We start from the raw sequence: 23,038 nt of genomic DNA on the forward strand, positions 1-23,038 counted from the left end.
ACACCACCCTTACTCCATCTACACGTAGCGTTGCAATAACACTCCCGTGAGATGACGCTGAGAGAGACACACGGGGGACACCCGGGCTCCGTTAAACGCCATGCAGGGGCCACGCTGCTGCCACGCTGTAGAAGCGCATGGCAGAAGGGGGAGACGAACGATTGCAGCTGCGTCTCGGTGGCCGGGCGATGGCGGTGGGCCCCCCCCCCGCCCCCAGGTGCAGTTGCTTCTCTTTCCTAACGCAAATTCCCACGGCTGCTCCACGCGTTGACCGCCCGGCTGCACGTGCTTCCACCCTATAATTATGCAGTGTGGTGGCTGCGGGAAGCGGCCTTGAAATCTTCTGATTTTGTGCGTGGTATTTGAAGAATGCCGTGAATACACATTGGCCACTGCGCCGTGATGATGGTGGCGATGGTGCCGGGTGTGAGCTCGTGGCACGTGCCTCGTCCCGGTGGAACTGCGTTGATCCAGCGCTTGAACTGGGCTGGCTCGTTCCAGGCACCGCGTGGACCCCAGTCCAGTTCGACTCCCCGACTCGTGCGAGCGCAGCACGATGACCGCGTGACACGCTCTATCTGGGGCGACTCCGCAGCCAGTTGCACCGTAATGGGGATCTGCACGCGAAGGAAACTCCACGCGCAGTGCCGTCACTCGCTTAGTCGCGAACGTTCTTGGCGTGCTGGCGTTACAAACACGCCCGACGAATGATAATGCTGGAAAAAGTTTAACTTAATATGGTGTATGCCTACGTTGAAGTTTTTAAAATCTATAAACATTTAAAGGTTTCTTCCCCAACCATCATGCCTGGCAGGGCTTTCAGAGGCGAGCCTGGGCCACCCCTGGGCCACCCTTGGGCTGCCCCTGGCCTGCCCCGGGGCTGCCCCTGGCCTGCCCCTGGCCTGCCCCGGGGCTGCCCCTGGCCTGCCCCTGGCCTGCCCCTGGGCCGCGCCTGGGCCAGCCGAGCCTGGTTCCCAGTGGCCATGGAAACGTGGTATTAGAGCTGTGGTGAACAGTGGGGCTGTCCCGACTGGTTTGACTAGGTTCATAATGCCATTGCTAATATTAATTTAATCAACCATTGGAGTGTGTGGCTCTTGTATACATACAGTAGGAGCATTGTTTTTCTTCTTCGTTCACGAAGCAAAGTTTGCTTGAATCCTGTAAAATGGTGAATGTGATGTTTGGGTTAAGGCAGTGTATTTTAATAAATAATCTTAGAATTAATAATATATATATAAAAAAAACACTGTTTGACAAGCTATGGCACTGTGTTTAGCAGAGTTTTGGCACAAAGAACTGGCAATAATTGAGGACTTGGGTTTATCCGTGCATCTCACTGCATGGAAAGAAAGAAACACTCCCTGCCCTTGTGATAACGAAGTGTTTGCTCCCTTGACAATCATCAGTCTCTTTTTAGTTGTATTTCTCCACATCTTTGGCAATTTCCTGACCTCTCTTCCCCCAATTCCACTACTCCCCCATATACTGGCTGCGCGCCCCAGCCCCGTTGCTACTTGCACCCTGCCAGCTCTGGAGCCAGCAGGAGCGTTTCTCGGCCAACAAAAACTGTCCCACTGGGTTTTAGGCACTTTAACGCCTCTGAAAACTGAAAGCGTTTTTGTATGGGGGCTGTTTAAAAAAAAAAAGCCCTTCCCTCTAGCGCACAGGTAATGTCGAAATTCTCTGAAGGCTCACAGATCGTCGATTGAGTGCAAAGCGGAACTTTTTTTTCTCTCTCCCTTTTTGGCTTAAACAACACAATCTTCAGCTCGGGCCCCAGGCCAGTGCGCAGTGCGACGTGGCCGCGGATTATCGTGGCCAGCGATGGAGCGGCCATGTACAAACACATCGTTTTGGCAATGTCCTCTCAGGCTCATTGCTCCTGCTTTGGGTCTGCTGCTCGAGTGACCGTTGGCTGTGTCTGTCGTCAGTGAGATCCGCCAGACTCAAACACCTCATTGCCATTTTCACTGGCTCGGAGCACGTGGGGGCTTTGACATTGTCGTGTTACTAATTTATCTCTGCGCTATTGAGCGAGGATGTTAAATCACGAACCCTTTTCGCATGCTGCAGAGCCTTTTTTTTGTCTTTTGAAAAAACGTCGATGTACAAAACATTCTTCGCCACCTTTATTTTATTGCTGGTGTTTGCGAGGCTTTGCTATCTGTCCCTGCGGCAATGCCCTCATTTCTAACGGAGCATTTAGGAGAGCGCCTGCTTTCGGAAATGTATACGGGAAGAGCGTGTGTTTTGGTTTTTGTGTTTGTAGCACATGTTGGGCAGCACGCGATAACAAACAGACGAAGTGTTCGTTGTGATGCCCTTCAGGGACGGTACATGTAATGCAAGTCGGAGTGGATCAATTTCCATCCTTGTGCTTATTTTATAATTTACCTGTTTTTCCCGCAATACAAAAGTTGCATTTTGTGAAATTAAACATTGCTGGGTGTCTTGACACATGTTCGATGGCACCGTGTTAATCGTTTTTGACATTTTGTATCATTCAAATAACTTAAGGGTTTGACTTCTGGTAAGAATGATGGCAACTGAAATTAGGCTGGGGAGGCCTTCATCCAGCAGTAGATTTACAAAGGGCTATATATAATTATTTTTACAAATGATGCAGAGGTGGTGACGCGCAGTGGTTGATGAACTATGCTACGAAACCCAGTGACCCAAGTTTACCGTTCATGGCTCCTGCCAGTGGCAGATGATATCTCAACCGGTCCTGGGCTCCACCCTCTTCACCAATCCGCATTCACCTAAATGGCGAAGTATGGCCAAACAACTGCTATGACCAACATGGCGTGCGGGAGCCTTCACCCAACAGTTAGTAAAACCTCAAACACGATTTGATTGTTGGTTGTCACATCATGTTGGCTCATACGACAAATGCAGACAGGTATGAGTAATGTCTATAAGTATGAGTCATGCTTGTAATGCATATATATGTGTATGGGCATGCACGTGTGAGTTTGTAGAAACAGTGTTGATATGGATTTTTGAGATTTCATATATACAACACAAAACTAAAGGGGCTGGCTGGCTTCAAGATAATGGGCCCAAGCCACCAAGTCGACATTTTGTCAATTCAAGGCCCCCTTTCTGGCCTCAGCCATGGCAATGAGTGTGGGATGTTTTTTTGATCGCGAGTGCGAATGTCTCCGTGCGTCTGTGCCGTAGTTCCCGGAGTGCGGCTTCTACGGCATGTACGAGAAGATCCTGCTCTTCCGCCATGACCCGCAGTCTGAGAACGTCCTGCAGCTGCTAACGTCGGCGGAGAGCGTCAAGGAGGGCGACCTCATCGAGGTGGTCCTGTCCAGTAAGTCTCTCTCGCTCATCCTGGTTTATATACGGTCCGAGTGGGTAAGTTAGCCTTTGTCTTACACCCTGCTTTCACTGGCACATCTGAACCGCACCAGGGCCATGCCAGGCTAGGCTGCCCAGGGATCAGGAGGTGTGAAGTTGTTTTTCCACGACAGAATCCGAACCGTGCCGATGACATCGCATGCAATGTGTGACGTCGAAATGCGTGTAGGTGACGCGGTGACACGGTGCCCTCGGTGTACCGACAGACGCATTGAACACGTTAGCTCCATCCCTGGTCCTGCTTAGCTCCGAGGGTAGATTCGTATGCGTTGGGAAGTCAGCATGTCACCGTTTGGTCACGGCCAGATACGGAGAAATTGCCAGTGAAAAATCGCATATCTCTATGAAGACATGGGTTTTACAGTTAACCAGACCACATTTTAAGTGGAATCCACTATAGATTACATACATTAGAAACAGTGTCACTCGGTGGACAGGTGCTGAAGCCAAGGGCGTGGGTAAAACAAACCCCATGTAATCCGAGGCAAGGGTTCAAAGCTGCCACTTCATTCATATGTTAAACTAAGCCTGCCACGAGTCCTATCCTCTTGGCTACAGTTCCTCCACACAGAAGAGACCGCTTCTCACCGTTGACCATTGAGCTAGCGGTTGTTCGCTTCGCAGACACAACTTTGCCACTCGTCACTGTTTGTGATGACGCCAGCGAGTTGACCCGTTTGAAACGAATGCTTCACCATTTCCTCTGCCTTGCCCCCCCCCCCCCCCACCATTTTCGCGCCCCGCTCATGTACCGGTACCAAGAATAAACATGAAAAATTGTGCAAATTACTGTTAACTTGGTGCATTATGCATTGCAATGTTACAACAAAATACACAACGCAAATTGGAAACTTTGAATTGCTCAATTGTCACCTTGGCAGGACCCGCCGGAAAAAAGAATTGTGAGACTCAGTGAGGCTTACCTGGGTAAAACGAGCACAATGATAATCATCATAATAATAGAGTACAGACGACAAAGTCAAGAGCATCCTGTAAAACAGTGTTGAACATTGACGCATTTACGTACGTCTGCAATGTTGCAGACGTACGAAAATGCTAAACGCGCAAAGTAGTGACGGTGCCACCCATACCATGGCCACAACGTCCGGCGAGTCGCCGGGCTACGTTTGTCAGCTTCGTCGTAAATTTTCACGGCCCCCCCACCTCCCCCCCACCTCGGCTGACGAAGCAATGCTACTCCCATACAGTGCACGGGAACACTAAACGGCGGCGGGTAACGTGAGCGGCGTGACGCCGTGCGCGAATCGGGAGCGCGCCGATCGCGGTGCCCAATCGTTCCCTCGCCAAGCGACGTACATGACGTGGGCCGCCCGAACGCCGTCATGCGTTCGAAGCGGCAAGATCGTACGCTCGCGCACGCGCACGCGAACGCATTCACCCACACCACTGCTCCTAGAACCGTAGTGGCCGGCAGGGCGTTTCGCGTTGTCTCTCCATTGGGCTGGAAATGCTCTGCCAGGGGACCTTCGATCCATCCCATCACTACGCTCGAGCATCGCCATAGGCCTCGTGACATCTACTGGACATCTGTGAAAAAAGAGCTTAATAGCTCATCTGATTCCTCCAATATAAATAAAGATTCTGATTGTGAAAAAATGAATAAAGATAAAGATTCTGACATTTGCTCTGAACTATGGTGCTGGGACAAAGAAAATGTGCCTTTAATTATTATTACTAAGTATCCAATATGCAACATTTTGAGCAGTGGCCCTTCTTCATAGCACAGAGAGGTGACCTCTCTTGTTGACGAACGTGCTTGGGTTTTTGTTTGTTATTTGTGCTTGTGCACCACTGCCAACGCAGTTTCGGCGAATACTGTATGTGTACATATTTTTTTGTTTCTCGATCTTCACGTGCTTCCGGTCTCCTCGTGCGCTGCTCGTGGAGATTCACACCGTTGCCCTCTGGCTCCTGCCTTGCGAGGGAGATGTGAGGAGCAATAAGGAGATGAGAAACGCATGTGCTAGGATCCAGGGACCTAGGAATTGGCGTGCAAAACAGTGGAAAGTTACTGTGTATGCATAATAGTGCGGCATTACAAAATATAAGCTGTTAATTAAAACGTGAAAATGTACAGCTGGGATTTAAAAAAGACAAATCAACGTATAATCGTAAGCAGAATCATAATCTTTCTTTAGACTAGAGGGATCCGATGAGCAATGAAGCTCTTTTTCACAGATTTCCAGTATGGGCGGGTCAGCAAGTTACCATATTAAGCCTGGGTCGACTTCGGAGGAAGCCCAGTATCGAATCAGATCATCACATTACATCCTAAACACAAGAACAGCAGATGTGTGATACCGTTTGTGTTGATAAATATTTAGTAAACAAATTGCCAAATTGCACAGTGCTGTGGCCGAACTTGGCTGCCGGCTGCGGTGTGGGCCTAGGCTGGTGTCTCTGCTCAGTGAGCTCTGATTTTACAGTCAATCCCCAGAGGGGGTGGGGGGGGGTACGGCCACTTTCGTGATTGCGAGCGACGTGACCGTATCAATGGATGCCGCCAAGAACGACGGTGCCACAGACTTACCAGAAAACATTCTCGGGTAAATCCCGGCCAGAAATCTGCGACTTCACCGCCTGCTTGGCTTTGTGCGGATTTGCGTCAAAAGTAAATAACGCTATCGACGTTGTGCCAACTCGTGCATTTTCATTCTTGATGGCTGTGGGAAATTGGCTGTAAAAATGTCACCAGGATTGGTTTTAAAGTGTCTCTATTTTGTATTTATTTAGGCTGTGTCAACGCGGCAGCTGCTGCCACTCACAACCATGCCACTGTCACCCATAGAGAGGTGGTGTTGGCAACAATAATACAGCACGTTTTAGCCGTTCATTTCGGTGTCGAGGTTAATTTTTACAGTTCTTCTGTAGACCCATATATTCAAATATTGAAACGGCTCGTTGTGGCGGTTAACTTTAGTGTATGCAGAGTTTTCAATGACATGATACTGTATGTTTAGGAAAAATTTTATAGTCCCGGTGTTGATCCGTGAGTTTGTATTAAAGGGTTGTGCCCCGTGAGTGCTTGCGCCTAGGGGTTGTTAACTTTCATCACTCGTGTCTCGCTCGTGTGCACAGCTGAAATAAAGTTGTCACAAAAGTAAAATAATCTGTGTGCTTTTCCCTTTGGAATGGAGCCAACTGCACCTTGATATTGGCCATGCATAACACTCTTGGAATTTGGAAAACAAACCTGTCCTGTCCCTCTACTAAGTCAACTCAGCCTTAAATGAGTTACGTACCAGGTGTAATGTGTTGGCATTGATGCCGAAGAAACAAAAGGGAGCTGGCCAGGAATGTCCCCTGCCACACCAAGACAGCATATGCCTTTCCTTTCTTAATTGGTGCTCATTATAACAGTACTTGCCACAACAGTCTATAAGGCCAAACAGGGGACCTTTCGTAAGTTTTCTAGTTTGCGGGTGGCATGTGCACCGGCAAGAGTGTCCGGTTGTTGTTGTCAATTCGAATCCCCCTGCTACAGCAGCTCGAGAATTTAGTGTAATTGTGGGTGGCTCTGAGCGTGAGAGAACGCCCAAGGGGAGGCCTAGCGTAGCCGGGCTGGGAGCCGGGCATGTCTAGGCGTGCCGGTCCCACCCGAGCCTCACCGCTTCCCGTGCACCACAACACTGGTTGCCCCGTCGTCGGTCGTCGTTCAAACATGGCTGGCCCCCCACTACCACCACTGCTGTAGAGCCCCCTCCTTCCAGTCGGGATGCTGCATCGAGGGTTGCGACCTACGAGGATACAATAGAATCAGGGCATATCGTGGGAGACGAATATCTTATTCTGTCGCTGACAAAAAAAAAGTTGATTGTAATGCCCCGGAGAGACTTACAGGTTTCCTGGGACCGCTGCCTCAGAAGGAGGACGATCCTGGGCACGGGGGTGACAGCTCTGGTTGTGCCGTGTGCGTACCGTTTCGTTGACCCTGGTAGATTGCATGAATGTATGAGGATGACGCCGCAGCAGCGAGCGCCTGATAGTCGTGCCACCAAGCCAGCACTCATTAAGTGTCTGCTTTAGCGTTGTCTCAATGACCAAGGCAGAAAGCCTGCCTCGTTGCTTGAAGTGCGCATTGTCGACCAGGTCTAAATAAAGCCTCATTGTGTGCTAATTGTGTCTTTATGTGCGGCGCAATTTTGAAGCCAGCTGCACAAATCACTCACTTATTCCTGGAAGGCAGTGTCTGTAGAAAAACCCCGCCCCACCTGTATTTAAGCAGTTTAAACAATTTATACCACCCCCCCCTTATAATTACTGGACTTAAAATGACACCTTTTGGTGGTGGTGGTGATTGCACACCAGGGATGCCAGCCGCTGTAAAGTGCTCACCCCCTCCACCTGCCCTCTCATCCCCTCATCCACCTCTCGCTCTACCCTCGTGTTCTCCCCACCTCACCCCACCCCCTCCTGGCAGGATCGGCGACTTTGGAGGACATCCAGATCCGGCAGCATGCTCTCTTCGTGCACTCGTACAAGTCGCCCACGTTCTGCGACCACTGTGGGGAGATGCTGTTTGGCCTTGTGCGGCAGGGCCTCAAGTGCGAGGGTGAGGCCCAAGGAACCTGCTCACGGTGCAGCTGAGGGTAGCCGGTCGGCCCTCCATACCTCGACTTTGTTATACGTAGACATGAGTCCGTGATTGATTTTAATGCCTCGTTGTTTTGCAAACGTGTTGCAAAAGAAGCAAATAAGGTGCTTTGTTTAACACTTAGAGATTGCAAAATCTCTAAGTGGCTCAACTGTTGACTGCGCCTGGTAATTTCCATACAGGAATGAAACAAAATGAGTAGTCTACACTGAGTGGATTTTAAGGGCTGTTGGATGCCCTTTGCAAGAACAGCCCATTTTGTTGCATTACCCATCAGGTTCAGAATATTGAATTGCACATCTAACTTACAAAAATGTTTTCTAAATTTTACTTTTGCAAAGTAAAATAATGAATCTGCATACCCTTCACTTGATTACGTTACCGTTGGCTTCATTAAGATTGTTGCCAAGACACGTTATTCACCCGAATATTTGACGAGACATTTTGCTTAAGACATTTTGCCAGGATGTGCTCGACAAGGCAGTGAAACGTTAAAGCCCAGACAAAGTTGCATGTACGTTGAACTTATTTCACGCTGTATGTAGGCAACTGTACTTTTCAGAGGTGCGGGTCAAGGACGACTGAACCAAACAAAAGCAGTTCTAAATAAATTTGTTTTCAATTTTAAAAGTGCATAGCTCTTGCGGCTTCCTCATAGCGAGGTTGTGTTGTCGCTGCAACATGTGTCAGGAGGCATGCTGAGATCTGCTCTCACTTCACGTCACCATTTGTTTGGGGAGATGCCTTGGGATGAGAACCTCTGCACATCTCCCAACTCGAATGAGTCACATTGACAGCGTGCGTTTAGGTAGCACGCACGCACGCTCAAACGCACGCGATCCTTGGAACTCCCACGCAATGCCCGCAGGGTCCAGTCGTAGCGGCTGGGAACACCCGTGGGATTCTTGTTTTGTCACGATCATTCTCGTCGCGGGTTTCGATTTGAGCTGCATTTTAAGTTACGAGATTTTATACCGAGCTGTTGTGGTGTTCGCCTCGGCACAACCATATTCACGTTAGTAATGTTTTTTTCAGTTGCCTTTTGTCAGACTAAATGTTTCAGACGTCAGCCATGTGGTTGTCCTTTCTTGTAGCATACATTCGGTGCAATTGCAAGGACTTGCTATTGGATATTATAAGCAGCAGCAAAGGAAAGGAGGGCGATGTGGTGGCACTTCGGATGACTGGCGACGGACGTCAAGTGTCTGTCGCCAGTCCATGAAAAAGTTCTCTCGCCACATCTGGTGGCGCAGGCAAAACAATGTGAAGTAAAAACTGTCCTTGGCCCCCAACCTGCCTGGCCGGAGGTAATTATCGCCGGTCACGGTGATTCACTCAGACTTGAACTACATTTTTTCCCCCCCTGCCTTCCACTCCTGCGTGTGAAATGGACCCATGTAGTGAGCTCAAACTCACGGTCGTGTGCAGCGGTGTCAGGCACAGGGTGCATCGGTGCTTTGTCGTGTGAACATTCAGCCCTTTGAAGGCCTCCTCGCACCATGTTAGCTATAGGGATTGTTTATAATTCACCATGCTGGTAAATACGTGTTGGAGTGTGGGAGCCAGGATCGGTATAGATATCACTTGCCATTGATGTTAACCTTTGCCTGAAATCAAAATTCACATAGCTGGGATTCGTAGTGCAGTGTAATAACCACGACACTACCACTTTTTCCCACATTCACAAAAGGTTTTGAGTATTGAGTGAATTTATAATAGAGATCACTCCCCCCCCCCCGACCACAAAATCAGTTTTTACACACATTCCAATGCATGTATGGTGTGCTTTAACATTGATATTAATTTATGAATCAATGTATTGTTTCACCTCTGTCACAAAATACTTTCCGTAATGGGTACAACTAAAGTTCTACCATTTGACTCACCAATTTGCTGCTCTGGCTAAAGCGCTAATTGTTGCGTGGTTGCGCTGCAATAGATTACGCTTTGTGCTATGAACTCGACTGCCTGGGTTTGACTCCTGGCCATGGATAACATCAGTGTTTCCATGGTTCAACTTGGCCGAAAATAAGCACCTATTGCAATGTGTGAACATTCGCGCTAGGGAGGCAAAGGTTGGCCGGTTTTGGTGCCTTCATAGGTGCTCGCTAATAGTGCTCCAAAAGTCTGCTAATAGTGATACAGGTGAAATGTTGTCATGTGCGTGCGTGTGTGTGCTCGTCTTTCTGTGTGTGGCTGTGGGGAGTGGTAGTGTAGCGGTTAGCGCGCTGCGCTACGAACCCGAGGACTGGAGTTGTATTCCCACTCACGGCCAACACCAGTCACGATTATCTGAATCGGTCTTGGGCCTCCCCTAGGTCGACTCAGATTAAAATGAGGACCTATGCGATGTGTAAAAATATCGCTACTGGGGAGACAAAGATGGTCAGGGGTGGTGCTGGACACCCACCCCCTCGTGCACCATGCCGGCCTTCATAGGTGCTCGCTAAAATCACTTTTCCCAACAGTCTGTTAAAGGCTATGCGGGGGATCTTTGTCTTTGTGCGTGGCTATGGCGTGCACTTTGTGTGAAGGCTGTGGACTCAACTACCACAAGCGCTGCGCGTTCAAGATCCCCAACAACTGCAGCGGCATGCGCAAGCGACGGCAGTCCACGCACTCGACAGGAAGCTCCGACGACTCGTGCTCCCTGGTGAGCGATGCTCGACACGCGCCACCCGACACGCGCCACCATCCTTGCTCGGCCAAAGCGAGGTGTCTCTTTTGTTTGGCGTCTCCCAGAGTGTGACCTGGCCCGCACCAATAACACCTTTAGTACCACTATGGTCATTTTAGTGCAGTCGTCGACAGCAACAGTTTTTGCATCCGCTTTCTATTGTAAGTAAAAAAAAAAGAATGCAGTTGCCCACATGTGGATACGTCTAATTGCTGCTCCCACTAGGTGTAACTGGGGTTGTAACTTCCATTTGGATCGCAGACAGAGGTCACATAGTGGAGGTTGTGTGCTCTGTTAGACCAAGCATTGATGATAAAACACACTATTAATTTAACAAAAAAAACCTAGATTATGAAAACACACTATTAAATAAAATAAATTGCGTTGACGAGACACAACTCCGTCATTTTTCCGTTGCCTCTAGCTACGCGATCACAGTTGTGCAGAAAAATGTGTCATGGTCTTTTCCAACATATGGGAGTGCAAACCACCACCCTTTCTGTGCTTGTGTCTGTTTCTACTCAAGCTTGGAACGCTGCGAATATAAAGGTTTAACTATTTTTTTCCCCTCTCGCAGTTGCTCGAAGCTTACTTTTAAAGTGAAATGCCAAAGCTCGCTCTTTTTGCTGATTTCAACGCAGTCGTGTGGGTGTGGGAGCGGAGGCTTGCTACAAAAGGCTGTCTCCTCCCCTGTCAGAGAAATTGTGATAAATGTTTTTTTTTCAAACTCATATGGATGTGTTTTTTTTACTCTAAATACCATCCAAGCTATTGACAGTTTTGAGGGACCGAAGGGGTGTGTTTGTTTATGTTTTTTGGCTTAGAGAATGTGGTGTGCGAACATGAACGCCTTGAGTCAATTCTGGAGGGTGGGCATGCTTGTCAGCGCTTTTAACGAAAACGATGCCCACTTGTTCCATCCCTCGACTTTTAATCAGGGGTTGCTAATGATAGATGCTTGCATTTTTGAGCTATGTTGTGCCTCCTGTGCCTGAGGCCTAGGCGTGAGGCTCCGAGCCGTCAGTGGTGAAGGGCGGCAAGCCCGCCTTCTGTGCACACTCAGAAATGTATCGTTCATATGTGTTCCTTTCAAAAGTTTGACGAGGAGCATTTTCCGCGACCCAGATGCCCAACAAATGACGCAGAAAAAAATTAAATCGTACCCAGTGTAATATAACATGCTCAGTGTAATATAACATGCTCAGTGTAATATAACATGCTCAGTGTAATATAACATAAACACAACTTTCATGCAACTTGGATGCGTCTCGCTTTTCTCACATCTTTGTCTGGTGAATCTCTCTCCTCTCCATTTTTCTTTCTTTCTCTCCATCTCAGACGTCTTCTACCCCCCCTCTCACTCCCCTTGCGTTGCTCTTTACCTGGCTGCTCACACTCTCCTCAGGCTCTCTGTTTCATGGGTAAGCTCTACTTCACTTATGCAGCACAAACACATTTGCACACGCACACACTGTGTTATCTTTCAACGGCGTTTTTGGTCAGATTGACATTGTGACTAAAATTCATGTTGGCCCCGTTTGTGTCGGGGAAAAATAGAGTGTCTTTGACCCCATCACCAACGGCAGGACACATTGCCATGGTTGACGATGTCACCACGGATCATGTCCGATTGGGTTATACAACTCGAAGTGGCCAGGCGACTGTGCGAATGATGCGTGGTTTCCCTCTAGTGGACAGAGGTGATGATGGCATCAGCTTTTCACTCCCAAGTCTCGGCTTCTTTGTCGATCAGGCCTCACCGCTTCTCTCTGCTGTTGCTGTTGACTAGTAGTGACCAGCTTGTTCGTGTTAAACTAATTATGCGGTGTTACAGCGTTGGTAGTGGTGCACAAGCACAAATAACCCCAAAAAATCTCAACTTTGTTCTGCAGTATTCGAACATGATGATATTTATAAAATCAGGGGTCCTCAATTTCAACTTTATGAATGGCCCCAGGGTGGTAGAGATTGGGGGCAAGTGGGTTAGCTTAGCTTGAGGATTAGGGGGCCTCATCTGGGATTTTGCCCCACGGCTCTCAGCCCCCAAGAAGTTGCCCTAAATGGCCCTGAAACTCTGCAGCGACACACAGGAATCCAGGGGCCGCGTGAGACAGTTGACTTGTCACGCACGTGAGGATTGCGACTCTGGGCGCTGCTTAAGAATGCTGAAATGTACGTAAATATTCGACAGCAGTCAGTTGTATGTTTCAAAAAGGATGCAAAAATGTGTGTAGGGCACAATGCCTGGGTGGATTATGCAAAAATCCATCGGCAATTATGGAAGAAGTGCATTGTGATTCTCTTGTCTTAGATCACCATCAAAATACATTTGAGCAAATGCGACCAATTGAAAGCAGCAGTCATGCAGTGATAGACAACAATAACAGAGAGCCGTCAGCTGCCTTTCATCCACCATGTACGATAGGTAAACTGTGTCTAATGTGGCTCCTGACATCGATTTTGTCATCACACCCTGGGCCTTGTGTAAAAACAATTACTCATAATTATGTATGTTGGTACATTAAAAGGTAAACAGTTCTTGTCGATATCCTGAAGTATGGGGTAGACCAGTTACAAAAATATTCACAAACTGCATGAGGAGTGAGCATCCTAAATTCGATTTGCCAGCCACGGCTAACATCAGCGACTAACAATATCTGAACCGGCCCCTCCCTTCCCACTTCATCAACCCGCCACCAGCGTTATCGATAAATAAACTCGCTATTTATCAACCCAAAATGTACAAACGCCACAACAAATCCCGGCAACAATCTCATGCAGAAACCCACGAACTAATGCGCGCAGAGATCTTGCCAGGATTGTCCGTGTACGAAACGCCGTGACACCATGTGCGGCTGCCCCCTCACCCCGCCCCGGCTTCGCTCTCCCACCTTGCCCTGACAGCGCTCGGACAGCATGCCGCTGGCGTGGCGCGACAAGCGCACGGCCTCGTGGAGCGGACGCCCCGTGTGGGTGGACCGCGCCGTGGCAGGCAAGGTGAAGGTGCCGCACACGTTCGTCACCCACTCCTACAAGCTCCCCACCATGTGCCAGCACTGCCGTCGCCTGCTCAAAGGCATCTTCCGCCAGGGGCTGCAATGCAGGGGTACGTGTAACAACAACAACAACAGCCGCCACTTAAATGGCGGTGATGTCACCACAGTACTTGTGCCCAGGCGATGTGCACTTTGAGGCCACGGGAAGTGTCGAACGCCCGCTGACAGGAGGTCACGGGGCAGACCCAGGTGCGCCCAAAGGCACATAACGCAATAGGGATCAGCAACAAAATAGCACCGTCAAAGTTGCAAGAGATAATAGTTCACACGTTGATTGAGTCGAGCAAGGTTGTTGTGAGAGTTTTAGAGAATAGACGATGGGAAGGAATTCCAAAGTGGGAGCAAGTGTGAGGGACCAATCGGAAAGGGAGGTGAGGTGACCTGCAGTGTGGTAGTTGTACGCGGTGTGTGGTTTAGACGAAACGGTCAGTCCGGTGGGCCAAGTCCTCAACAACACAGGTGGAGGAATCGATGAGTGAATTTCACGGGAGGAGTAACCATGGCAGCAGCAATAGAGGCGTGATAAGGAGACGTATGACTGCCCGTGAGTGAGTGAGGTTTGTGTACACCGGTGTCTCTTGTGCCACAGTGTCATCAATACAAGTGACAAGTTGCATAAAACACATTTGGTCTGATGTGTTTTTTTTTACCCCTGAACTTGTATTTTTGTAAATGACAGGTGAGTGAAACTTTCTACTTGAGCTGCTAGTGGCCACTAAGCGGTTGGATCTGTGCCCATTGTCCTGTTTTCATTTCACATGGAAGAAACACAGCAAGTCAAGAACATACAGTAAAACCTTGGATTGCGAACATAATTCGTTCCGGAAACGTGTTTGTAATCCCAAGCACTCGTATATCAGTTGTGATCGCGTGACGCTCGTCAGACAAAGTGTATACGTACTACTCGTATTGCAAGACCTCACTCGTTTATGAAATTAATATTTATTTAAAAAAAATTGCTCGTCTTGCAAAACACTCGCAGACCAAGTTACTCGCCATCCAAGGTTTTACTGCATGTTTATAGACTCAAACCAGTTTGAATGTAGTTCATGAGCAAAGCTAATGCTTCGTCTTTATTCGTGGTGGATGTGTGTGTCGCACACCTCCTCTGTCGCTGCTGTGTTAAGTGCGTGATGCATTGTGACCGTGTCCCCACAGACTGCAAGTTTAACTGTCACAATCGCTGTGCCGCCAAGGTGCCCAAGGAGTGCATTGGCGAAACACTTTTCAACGGAGGTAGGTCCTGCTCTATGCGAAGTCCTCTTGTAAATATTCTTCACATTCTCAAATGCGCTTCAGTTGTGAATGAATGAGGCCTTTAACATTTTGTAGTGGACTGTTTGTTCAGCGGGTTAGTGCGCACTGTGCTTTGAATCCAGTGACCCGAGTTAGATTCCTGGCCATGGCCAACGTCAATGGCAAGTGATATCTGTACCGGTCCCAATCCCCCTACTTCACCATCCCGCAGTGACCTGCATGTTGGAGAATTGTCAAACAGCTCCCATGACCCGACACAGCGTGGGGAGGCCTTCATCCAGCAGTGGATTGACAAAGGGATGTAAATTATTATGATTATTTATTTAAACAATCTGGTTGGTAAAGTGACGCCAAGGACTTGTTTGCATGTCACCTGCCACTGATTCAACTCGGGTCGCATAGTTCATACTCTTTGGTTCTTTCGGTAAAGTCACGTAGGTATAAAAAAAAAAAATCACAATAATAATATGACTTATTTCTTTTTCTACCTACGTGGCTTTACCGAAAGAACCAAAGAGTATAGATCCTTGCAGTCACAACAACTTCAAATCACATAGTTCAATCGTGCAGTGGCCCCTGCTGCAATCCGGAGCTCGTAATGATCTTGCCCGCTCGTGGATAGGTGCTAACCCACGCACCTGCGATTGGGCGCGTGTGCTTGTCGCGTGCGCCGGGTAGGAGAGAGCGACGTGGTGATGGAGGAGAACAGCGACGACGGCAGCGGGAGGAGCAGCGAGCCCGACCCGCAGGGCGACGTCGACATGCCAGAAGACGCCGACCCGGACATGTTCCCTGACCGCCCAATCGGGTGAGACGTGCGGAACCTGTTGCCGTGTGAGGGCGGACGCCCGAGTTAAAGGGACGAAGCAAAACGAGGATGGGGCCTTCTCTCGTGTTAACTCTTCCATCCTCGGCTTGTTTGTGTGCCTGTGTCTGTGTATGTGCGTGTGCACTCCAAAAGGCAAACTGCAAGCAACATCCCGCTGATGCGCGTGATTCAGTCGGTGCGACAGACGAAACGGCGATCAAGCACCGTGCTGCGCGAGGGTTGGATGGTTCACTTCACCAACAAGGACAACCTCGTGAGAGCCGCACACGCAGCAGGAACCACGAAAACCACAGCAGCAGCAGCACGATATACATTTCTGTGCTTAATGCACAAAGCACTCTTTCAGCGATTGCTTTAATAGATCACCGATAAACTGCAGCTTTACAATACTTCTAAGAGTTTGAGGTCCTCGCACGTGACCGGGCTCCTCTGTCAGCCACGCTTACGCCAAAAAGTTTTGGAGTTCGAGCTTTTGCGGTCCTTGGCTCTCACATTTGGAACACTCTGCCTGTAGAACTGCACCCTGACAGCAGATATTCTCCCGTTTAAAAAGCAACGAAAAAACATAATTATTACCTATGATATGTTCGATAAACCAGAGCTTTATTATTTTTTCTATTATTTGTTTTATTTATTTCTGTATGGCGCTCTGCAGCCCTTTGTTGGGTCTGGTGCGCCTTATAATAAAGTAAAATGTATGTACGTATGTTGAATTTCTTTCGCACCCTTACGAAGCCAACCATGCTAATCAGAGGTGCAGGTTGCCGAGCTCGTAGCGCAGCGCGCTACCCGCTACACTACCACTCACGTGCATACAAGCACACACACGCACGTTCTTTTCTCACTTGGTTTGTGCGTTGCTCCTGCAGAGGAAGAGGCACTATTGGCGCTTGGACTGCAAGTGCATCACTCTCTTCCAATCGGACACGGGCAGCAAGTACTACAAGGTACCGCGCTTTTAGTCTCGGCTTCTGCTGCACACGCCGTTTTTACGCGAGGCGTGCAGTGATGTGTTGCTGATGAAACAAATACAACAATGTTGTAAGATTGTACGTATGCCATGTGAATGAAATTACTAATTACAAGCTTATTGTCCTTCCCTTAAGAAGGAATATGTTTAAATGGGATAGCTGAAAGGATAAGAGTCAGGAGGAAACATAAGCACAACCGGTGTGTGCGGTGGTGCACGGTGTGCCACCATAATTGTACACCTCACCCAGCTCCACCACCAGCTCCACCACACTAACATTATGTTTATGCCAGAGGACATGGCAAACGCATCATCGCAAATGGCTGTTACCAGGACCACGTGCGGGATGGTTTTTGATGGCGTCTAGCAGCAACCCCTGGGAAAGTTCACTTGAGCCGACGTCTCCTCTTGACCCGTTCTCCCGCTCACGATCTTCACCAGGAAATCCCACTGTCGGAGGTCCTGCGCGTGGAGGCTGCCCACAGCTTCACCATGCTGGGCCCGCAGAGCCGCCCCCACTGCTTCGAGCTCATCACCTCCACCATGGAATACTACGTGGGCGAGAACCTGGGCCTTGCCGCCAAGGTGGAGTCGGGTGCCGACGGCGACGCAAAGGCCGTGATGCGGCCCAAGGAAGGGGGTGGCCGCGGTGGCTCGAGCCGCGACTACAGCCTGCTCAACTCGGGCCTCGGCGCCGAGGTGGCGCACGCGTGGGAAATGGCCATCCGGCACGCCCTCATGCCCGTCATGCCACAGCAGACGGCCAACGCCTCTTCCGCCACGGGCGCCAAATCACACGGTCAGCGGCGGCACTGGGAGCTTAGGATTGTCGCGGCCGGTCGGGAGAAGGGCAGGCCGCACGAGTGGTGGCAATGTGGGGTTAGAACATAGGACCCAGGGTTGTGATACACTGGGGCAATTTAAAGCAATTGTCATCAGCAATCATCACGAATGGATGTGTATCAAGGGGTGGGGGGTGTGAGCGAAGGGACGGTAGAGATGTGAAATACCTCGCCTGCTTTGAAGGAGGTCGTGAGTTCAATCCCGACCTTGACGCCTTTTTGTTTGGAGTTTGCGTGTTCTCCCCATGGTCGGTTGGATGTTTTTAAGGTCCTCCGGTTTTTCCCTCCATTTTTAAACACACGTTCAGAGTATTTGGCTGCAATTAATTTCCACATGATCAGCCACTTCGATGAGATATAATTTGTGGACAGGTCGTTTCTGAAAAAAAATATATATATACCTCAGTGGGCCTTACCTGGTAAAATAAAAATAGGTAATAGTGAGGTAACTCGTTATTAGAAGCATCCATTATTTCCTTCCATAAATGCTGTATGTCGGCATCTTGGCACGGCAGTGGCATAGAGTCATTGGGTTTTGTTTAGAACTGTGTTCTTCAACGCTTCTGCGACCCCCCCCCCCCCCCCCCCACCGTCACTAAGAGCGGACGATGCGTTGAGATCGGCCAATGGCATTGAGGGTTGTGGTGTTACTTGTTGTTGCAGCGGAGGTGTGCGTGAGCTTCTCCATGTCCAACTGCAAGATCCAGGAGAACGTGGTGAGTAGCAGCGTACACACTCGTGCAGACTGCTATTTGATATCCACATGACAGGAGAATACGGCAGTGAATTCGGAATCTGAGGGCTAGAGGAAGGTTGGCAATAATATTGTTTGGTTGGTGGTGCCTGTTTCCGAACACGACACTTATTTGAGAAGCCGTATTCTGTGACATGCTAATTCTGACATCCTTATTTTTTTACTTCCTGGTTTGTTATTCTGACTTCCAAGATCTTGACTAAATTTAGTTGTGTGAATTGCCCTTTAACTTGCCGGTGATTTTAAACAATAATTAATTGTCACGTTAAACGCTCGTACATGTGACAATTCATTTGTTTGGCTGTGTTGGGTGGTGGAGAGAGTCTTGGCAATACAAACTCGTTCAGATCATTATGTTGCCTAACCCAAAAATAAATTAGGAATCTATGTAAACTTAATTTTAGAAAACTGTCAAGTGTTGTTAATTTTAGTTTTTTTCTCCCGGGAGCTCGTATAACGTTGGTTTCGCGCGTTGTGGCATTTTCAGGACATCAGCAGTATTTACCAGATCTTCCCCAACGAGGTGCTGGGCTCGGGCCAGTTCGGAGTGGTGTATGGAGGTGAGGGTACATGCGTGCCGTAACTGCGCCCATCGTCGCACACACTTTGCCTTTGATCAAACTCGCAGACTCACTCCGCAATGTACAAGTATAGTTGACAGCAGTCGCGTAGCTTACTGCCATACTTCACCACGCTGGTTTGTGCAGGCAAATGAAGGGGGAGAGGGGCTGGGGGTGCAGGATCAGTGCAAATAATTGCCCGTCACCTCCGATTAACACGGAGGTATATACACTGACATTAGCCGTGGCCGGGAATGGAACTCGGATCATTGGGTTTATAATGGAGTGTGCTAACCACTGTGACACTGTTCCATCAGTGGGCATGAAATAATGTAATCAATTAATACATTGTTATTCTCACGATGCATGCATTGAATCGTCCGTATAATAACTCATTATTTAAGATTTCTAAAAATCAAATCGGACGGAACAGGTGAAATATGAAACAGACAGTACAAATGAGACAAAATCAATTGTTTCTTTTTATTAAAGTGACTTTAACTCATAACAATTGAATTGTGTAGGAGTGAACGGCTACATGCCAGAGTTTCCAGTACTAGCTCTTGGTAAAAGTGGACATTGCATGCTGGTAGAGAAGAACCGTTCGAGGACTACTAGGCATGTGTGGCGGTGGTTACATTGCGGTGTGAGACGACCGCGCGGTTTGGTGGTGTCTGTGTGGTTACATTGCGGTGTGAGACGACCGGGCGGTTTGGTGGTGTCTGTGTGGTTACACTGCAGTGTGAGATGATGACCGTGCTGTGTGGTGGTGTCTGTGTGCACAGGGAAGCACCGTAAGACTGGGCGCGATGTGGCCATCAAGGTGATCGACAAGCTTCGCTTCCCCACCAACGAGGATAGCCAGCTGCGTAACGAGGTGGCCATACTGCAGGTAACGCTGCTGCTCTTGATTCCCCAACAACAGCTGTGATCAATCTGCTGCTGGATGAAGGCCTCCCCACATCGTGTTTATTGCGCAGTTTTGTCTTTTTTTTTCCCCCCATTATTCACCACACTGGTCAGTGAGGGATGGCAAAGGGGGACAGCCAGGATTGGTTCAGATAACACTCGTCACTGATGGTGGCTGTGACCGGGAATGGAACTGTAGGCAGATGCCGAATTTATCATGCAGTGCGCTAACCACTGTGCCACCGCTCCTACAGTCCTGTAGAAGATATAATATGCACTGCATCAGGGCATTTTGGGTAATAACTTGCTAAACTACCAGACCACAGTCTGTTTCACCACTTTAAATAGACCAAAATAAATTCGTCCATCAGCCTGTGTGCCTTCTAGCATCACTTTTTAAAAAAATGAGAACATTCTGGACTGCACTAAACTTTCTAAGTGCCATCAGCAGAGTGTCGTCTTAAAACGAGAGGAATGCCACGGAGCTCCATCAGCCTGTTCAGCAGAGCAAGCAAAAGTACAACATGTAACATGCACTGTTGTGGTGGATCGTGGATAACGTGGTAGCAGCAGTCATTCCATGCAAACAAATTATTTGGTGGCTGCTCCATTGGCAGTGGGGCACAAGGACACGTAACAAAAAACCTCGACACATTTGTCGATAACACTGCCCTTAAATGAGAATAGAAAATAGGTGACATTTCGAGCATATTCTGTAAAGGAAAGGGCCAACGCCCAAAATGCCCCTCATTTCAACCTGCTGTTTTTAACAACCTTGGCTATAACGCATTCTCATCTGCGACGTCTTCAACGAAAGCTGCACACTTAAGTGCCCACACCCAGGGCAGTCGTTGTGCGTGGCGCACCCAACCGTCAAACCTCATAACCCGGCGACATCAGCTCACGAGACGTTTTATGAAGGTGTGCAGTGAATCTGCGGAGCGCGTGTTTTGCACGAGCGCGTGGCGGTGTGGACGTCGCGCGCGGTTGTTCGCGTCCGTCTCTGCGTTACAGGAGTTGTTTTTATTATTATTATTTCATATCGATTCACGTTTGTGCAAGTATTCTCTTTTTATTCTCTGACACAGCTGTATTTACTTCACTGCTGTCATTTACGTTACGTGAAACATTGTCGTGTGTGGTGACCCCCAGGTCGCTCTTGCAAATAAGACTATCCTGGTTTCTATTGAGTTCGCACCTGATTAAACAAAACAAACCTGATGTACGGTGTGTGCCCCCTCCACCCCCACAGAGCCTGCAGCACCCGGGCGTGGTGTACCTGCAGAGCATGTTCGAGACGGCGGAGCGTGTCTTTGTGGTCATGGAGAAGCTGCACGGGGACATGCTCGAGATGATCCTGTCCAGCGAACGTGGCCGGTTGCCCGAGCGCATTACCAAGTACTTCATCTCACAGGTGCAGTGTTGGCTCAGGATTTAGGTGGCGGTGGGGCCCGCGCACACCTTCAAAATACTTACCTGCTCATTATAAATGACATCTACTCCCTCCCCCGCAAGGCTTCTATGGCCCACTGCACAGATGTTTATTTTGCGTGCAAAAGTGCGTTTTGCGTGTCTGTGTCGGAAGCGAAGATGCGAGCTCAACGCTTGGCCATGCAGCATGAAACACCTGTGGTGTAGGCAGGCTGGTTGTAGGTATTTTTTTCCAGCATGCCTACATCACAGGTGGGCTGGTATTGGTAGTTTGCATTGCAAGTAAACGTGCCGGCTGCTTGCCGCTCTGTCGACAGATCCTCATGGCGCTGCGCCACCTGCACTTCAAGAACATCGTGCACTGCGACCTGAAGCCCGAGAACGTGCTGCTCGCCTCCTCGGAGCCCTTCCCGCAGGTCGGCACACGCTCTCTCACGACGTCGGCATTCGAGCCGACGTCATAAAAACCCACGCTTCCTTTTGCCCCACCAACGCGGGGGGGCCCGACTCTCGCCGCGTCGCTCCTTCCCACCTAACCTCTCGCCCTCGATCCCCTTTCGCCGCACGCCACTGCGTTTCGGACGGGCAGGTGAAGCTGTGCGACTTCGGCTTCGCGCGCATCATCGGCGAGAAGTCGTTCCGCCGCTCCGTGGTGGGCACGCCGGCCTACCTGGCGCCCGAGGTGATCCGCAGCAAGCAGGGCTACAACCGCTCGCTCGACATGTGGTCGGTGGGCGTCATCATCTACGTGAGCCTCAGCGGCACCTTCCCCTTCAACGAGGACGAGGACATCAACGAGCAGATCCAGAACGCCGCTTTCATGTTCCCGGCCAACCCGTGGAAGGAGAACTCGCCCGATGGTAGGTGGGGACGGGGGATTGCCTTGCGGTGCATGTGTCGTCATTTTCACTTCCAGCTTGTTCCATGTGTCTTTTGTACGTCACATACAATTTACTTCGCCACCCTGATACATTAACCACCCGTACCAAGTGTAGTATGTCTATGTGGTGTAACTGTAACTGTTGCAGGCCTACATTTTCAGTAGAGGGCAATGTAGCAAAATAATGTTTGTACTGTTCTATGCTACGTCTGCGCTTCCCATGAATTTGGCGACCCACAATGACCAGCGGGTTCAAGGATTGTCAATGAGTCCCACGACCCACATGGTGTGAGGAAGCCCCTCATCCAGCAGTGGATTAGCCAGAAGGACTGTACACAGTACACGTTTGCGGTACCATCTTCAACGTTTTTTTTTTCCATTCAATTAATATTTGTGTGTGTGTTTTTTTTTTAGCCATCGACTTGATTTCACACCTGCTGCAGGTGAACACAAGGCAGCGCTTCAGTGTGGACAAATCGCTCAGCCATCCGTGGCTGCAGGTAAAGATCCCCGCACACACCTAATGCAGATGTAAAACTCGAGCGAATCTCCGTGATTTACAGTCCATTCAGAGTCACAATTGAAGAATAAATTTCGTTTTAAACATTGTAGGAGTTTAATGCTCGAGTAGCAGCAGGGATCATGTAAACCAATCGATCACAATATACGACTTTAAAATAATACATTTTCCGCACGCGATTCGATGCAAATTTATTGCGAATGTAACAATTGATTTTAGTCGGTGAATTGCAATGTACCTTGTCAACTTCAGTTCCAGCGCTTCTGGAACTTGATATTCACTTGCTGTGATTGGGACTGCGCTAACACTTGCCTCTATGATCGGCGTGCGTGCGTGCCCGCATGCTCGTGCACTGCTTGCTGGTGT

The 23,038-nt window shown here is 49.1% G+C and overlaps 1 protein-coding gene across 1 annotated transcript in view; it reads left to right on the plus strand.

Moving 5' to 3' along the window:
• Positions 1–23,038, plus strand: part of LOC133347095 (serine/threonine-protein kinase D3-like) — a 59,672-nt gene that overhangs the window by 33,002 nt on the left and 3,632 nt on the right. Inside the window, exons 2-17 of the mRNA XM_061559049.1 lie at positions 3,187–3,325; positions 7,814–7,945; positions 10,522–10,640; positions 13,569–13,770; positions 14,879–14,956; positions 15,656–15,785; positions 15,939–16,059; positions 16,676–16,753; positions 17,218–17,575; positions 18,282–18,334; positions 18,860–18,932; positions 19,718–19,824; positions 21,094–21,255; positions 21,590–21,688; positions 21,862–22,132; positions 22,567–22,652. Of these exons, the coding sequence (XP_061415033.1) occupies positions 3,187–3,325; positions 7,814–7,945; positions 10,522–10,640; positions 13,569–13,770; positions 14,879–14,956; positions 15,656–15,785; positions 15,939–16,059; positions 16,676–16,753; positions 17,218–17,575; positions 18,282–18,334; positions 18,860–18,932; positions 19,718–19,824; positions 21,094–21,255; positions 21,590–21,688; positions 21,862–22,132; positions 22,567–22,652 (2,208 nt within the window). The remainder of the gene's footprint in view (positions 1–3,186; positions 3,326–7,813; positions 7,946–10,521; positions 10,641–13,568; positions 13,771–14,878; positions 14,957–15,655; positions 15,786–15,938; positions 16,060–16,675; positions 16,754–17,217; positions 17,576–18,281; positions 18,335–18,859; positions 18,933–19,717; positions 19,825–21,093; positions 21,256–21,589; positions 21,689–21,861; positions 22,133–22,566; positions 22,653–23,038) is intronic.

This window comes from Lethenteron reissneri, chromosome 25 (genome assembly GCF_015708825.2).
Source record: "Lethenteron reissneri isolate LAM-NWPU_2019-01 chromosome 25, ASM1570882v1, whole genome shotgun sequence".
NCBI lineage: Eukaryota > Metazoa > Chordata > Hyperoartia > Petromyzontiformes > Petromyzontidae > Lethenteron > Lethenteron reissneri.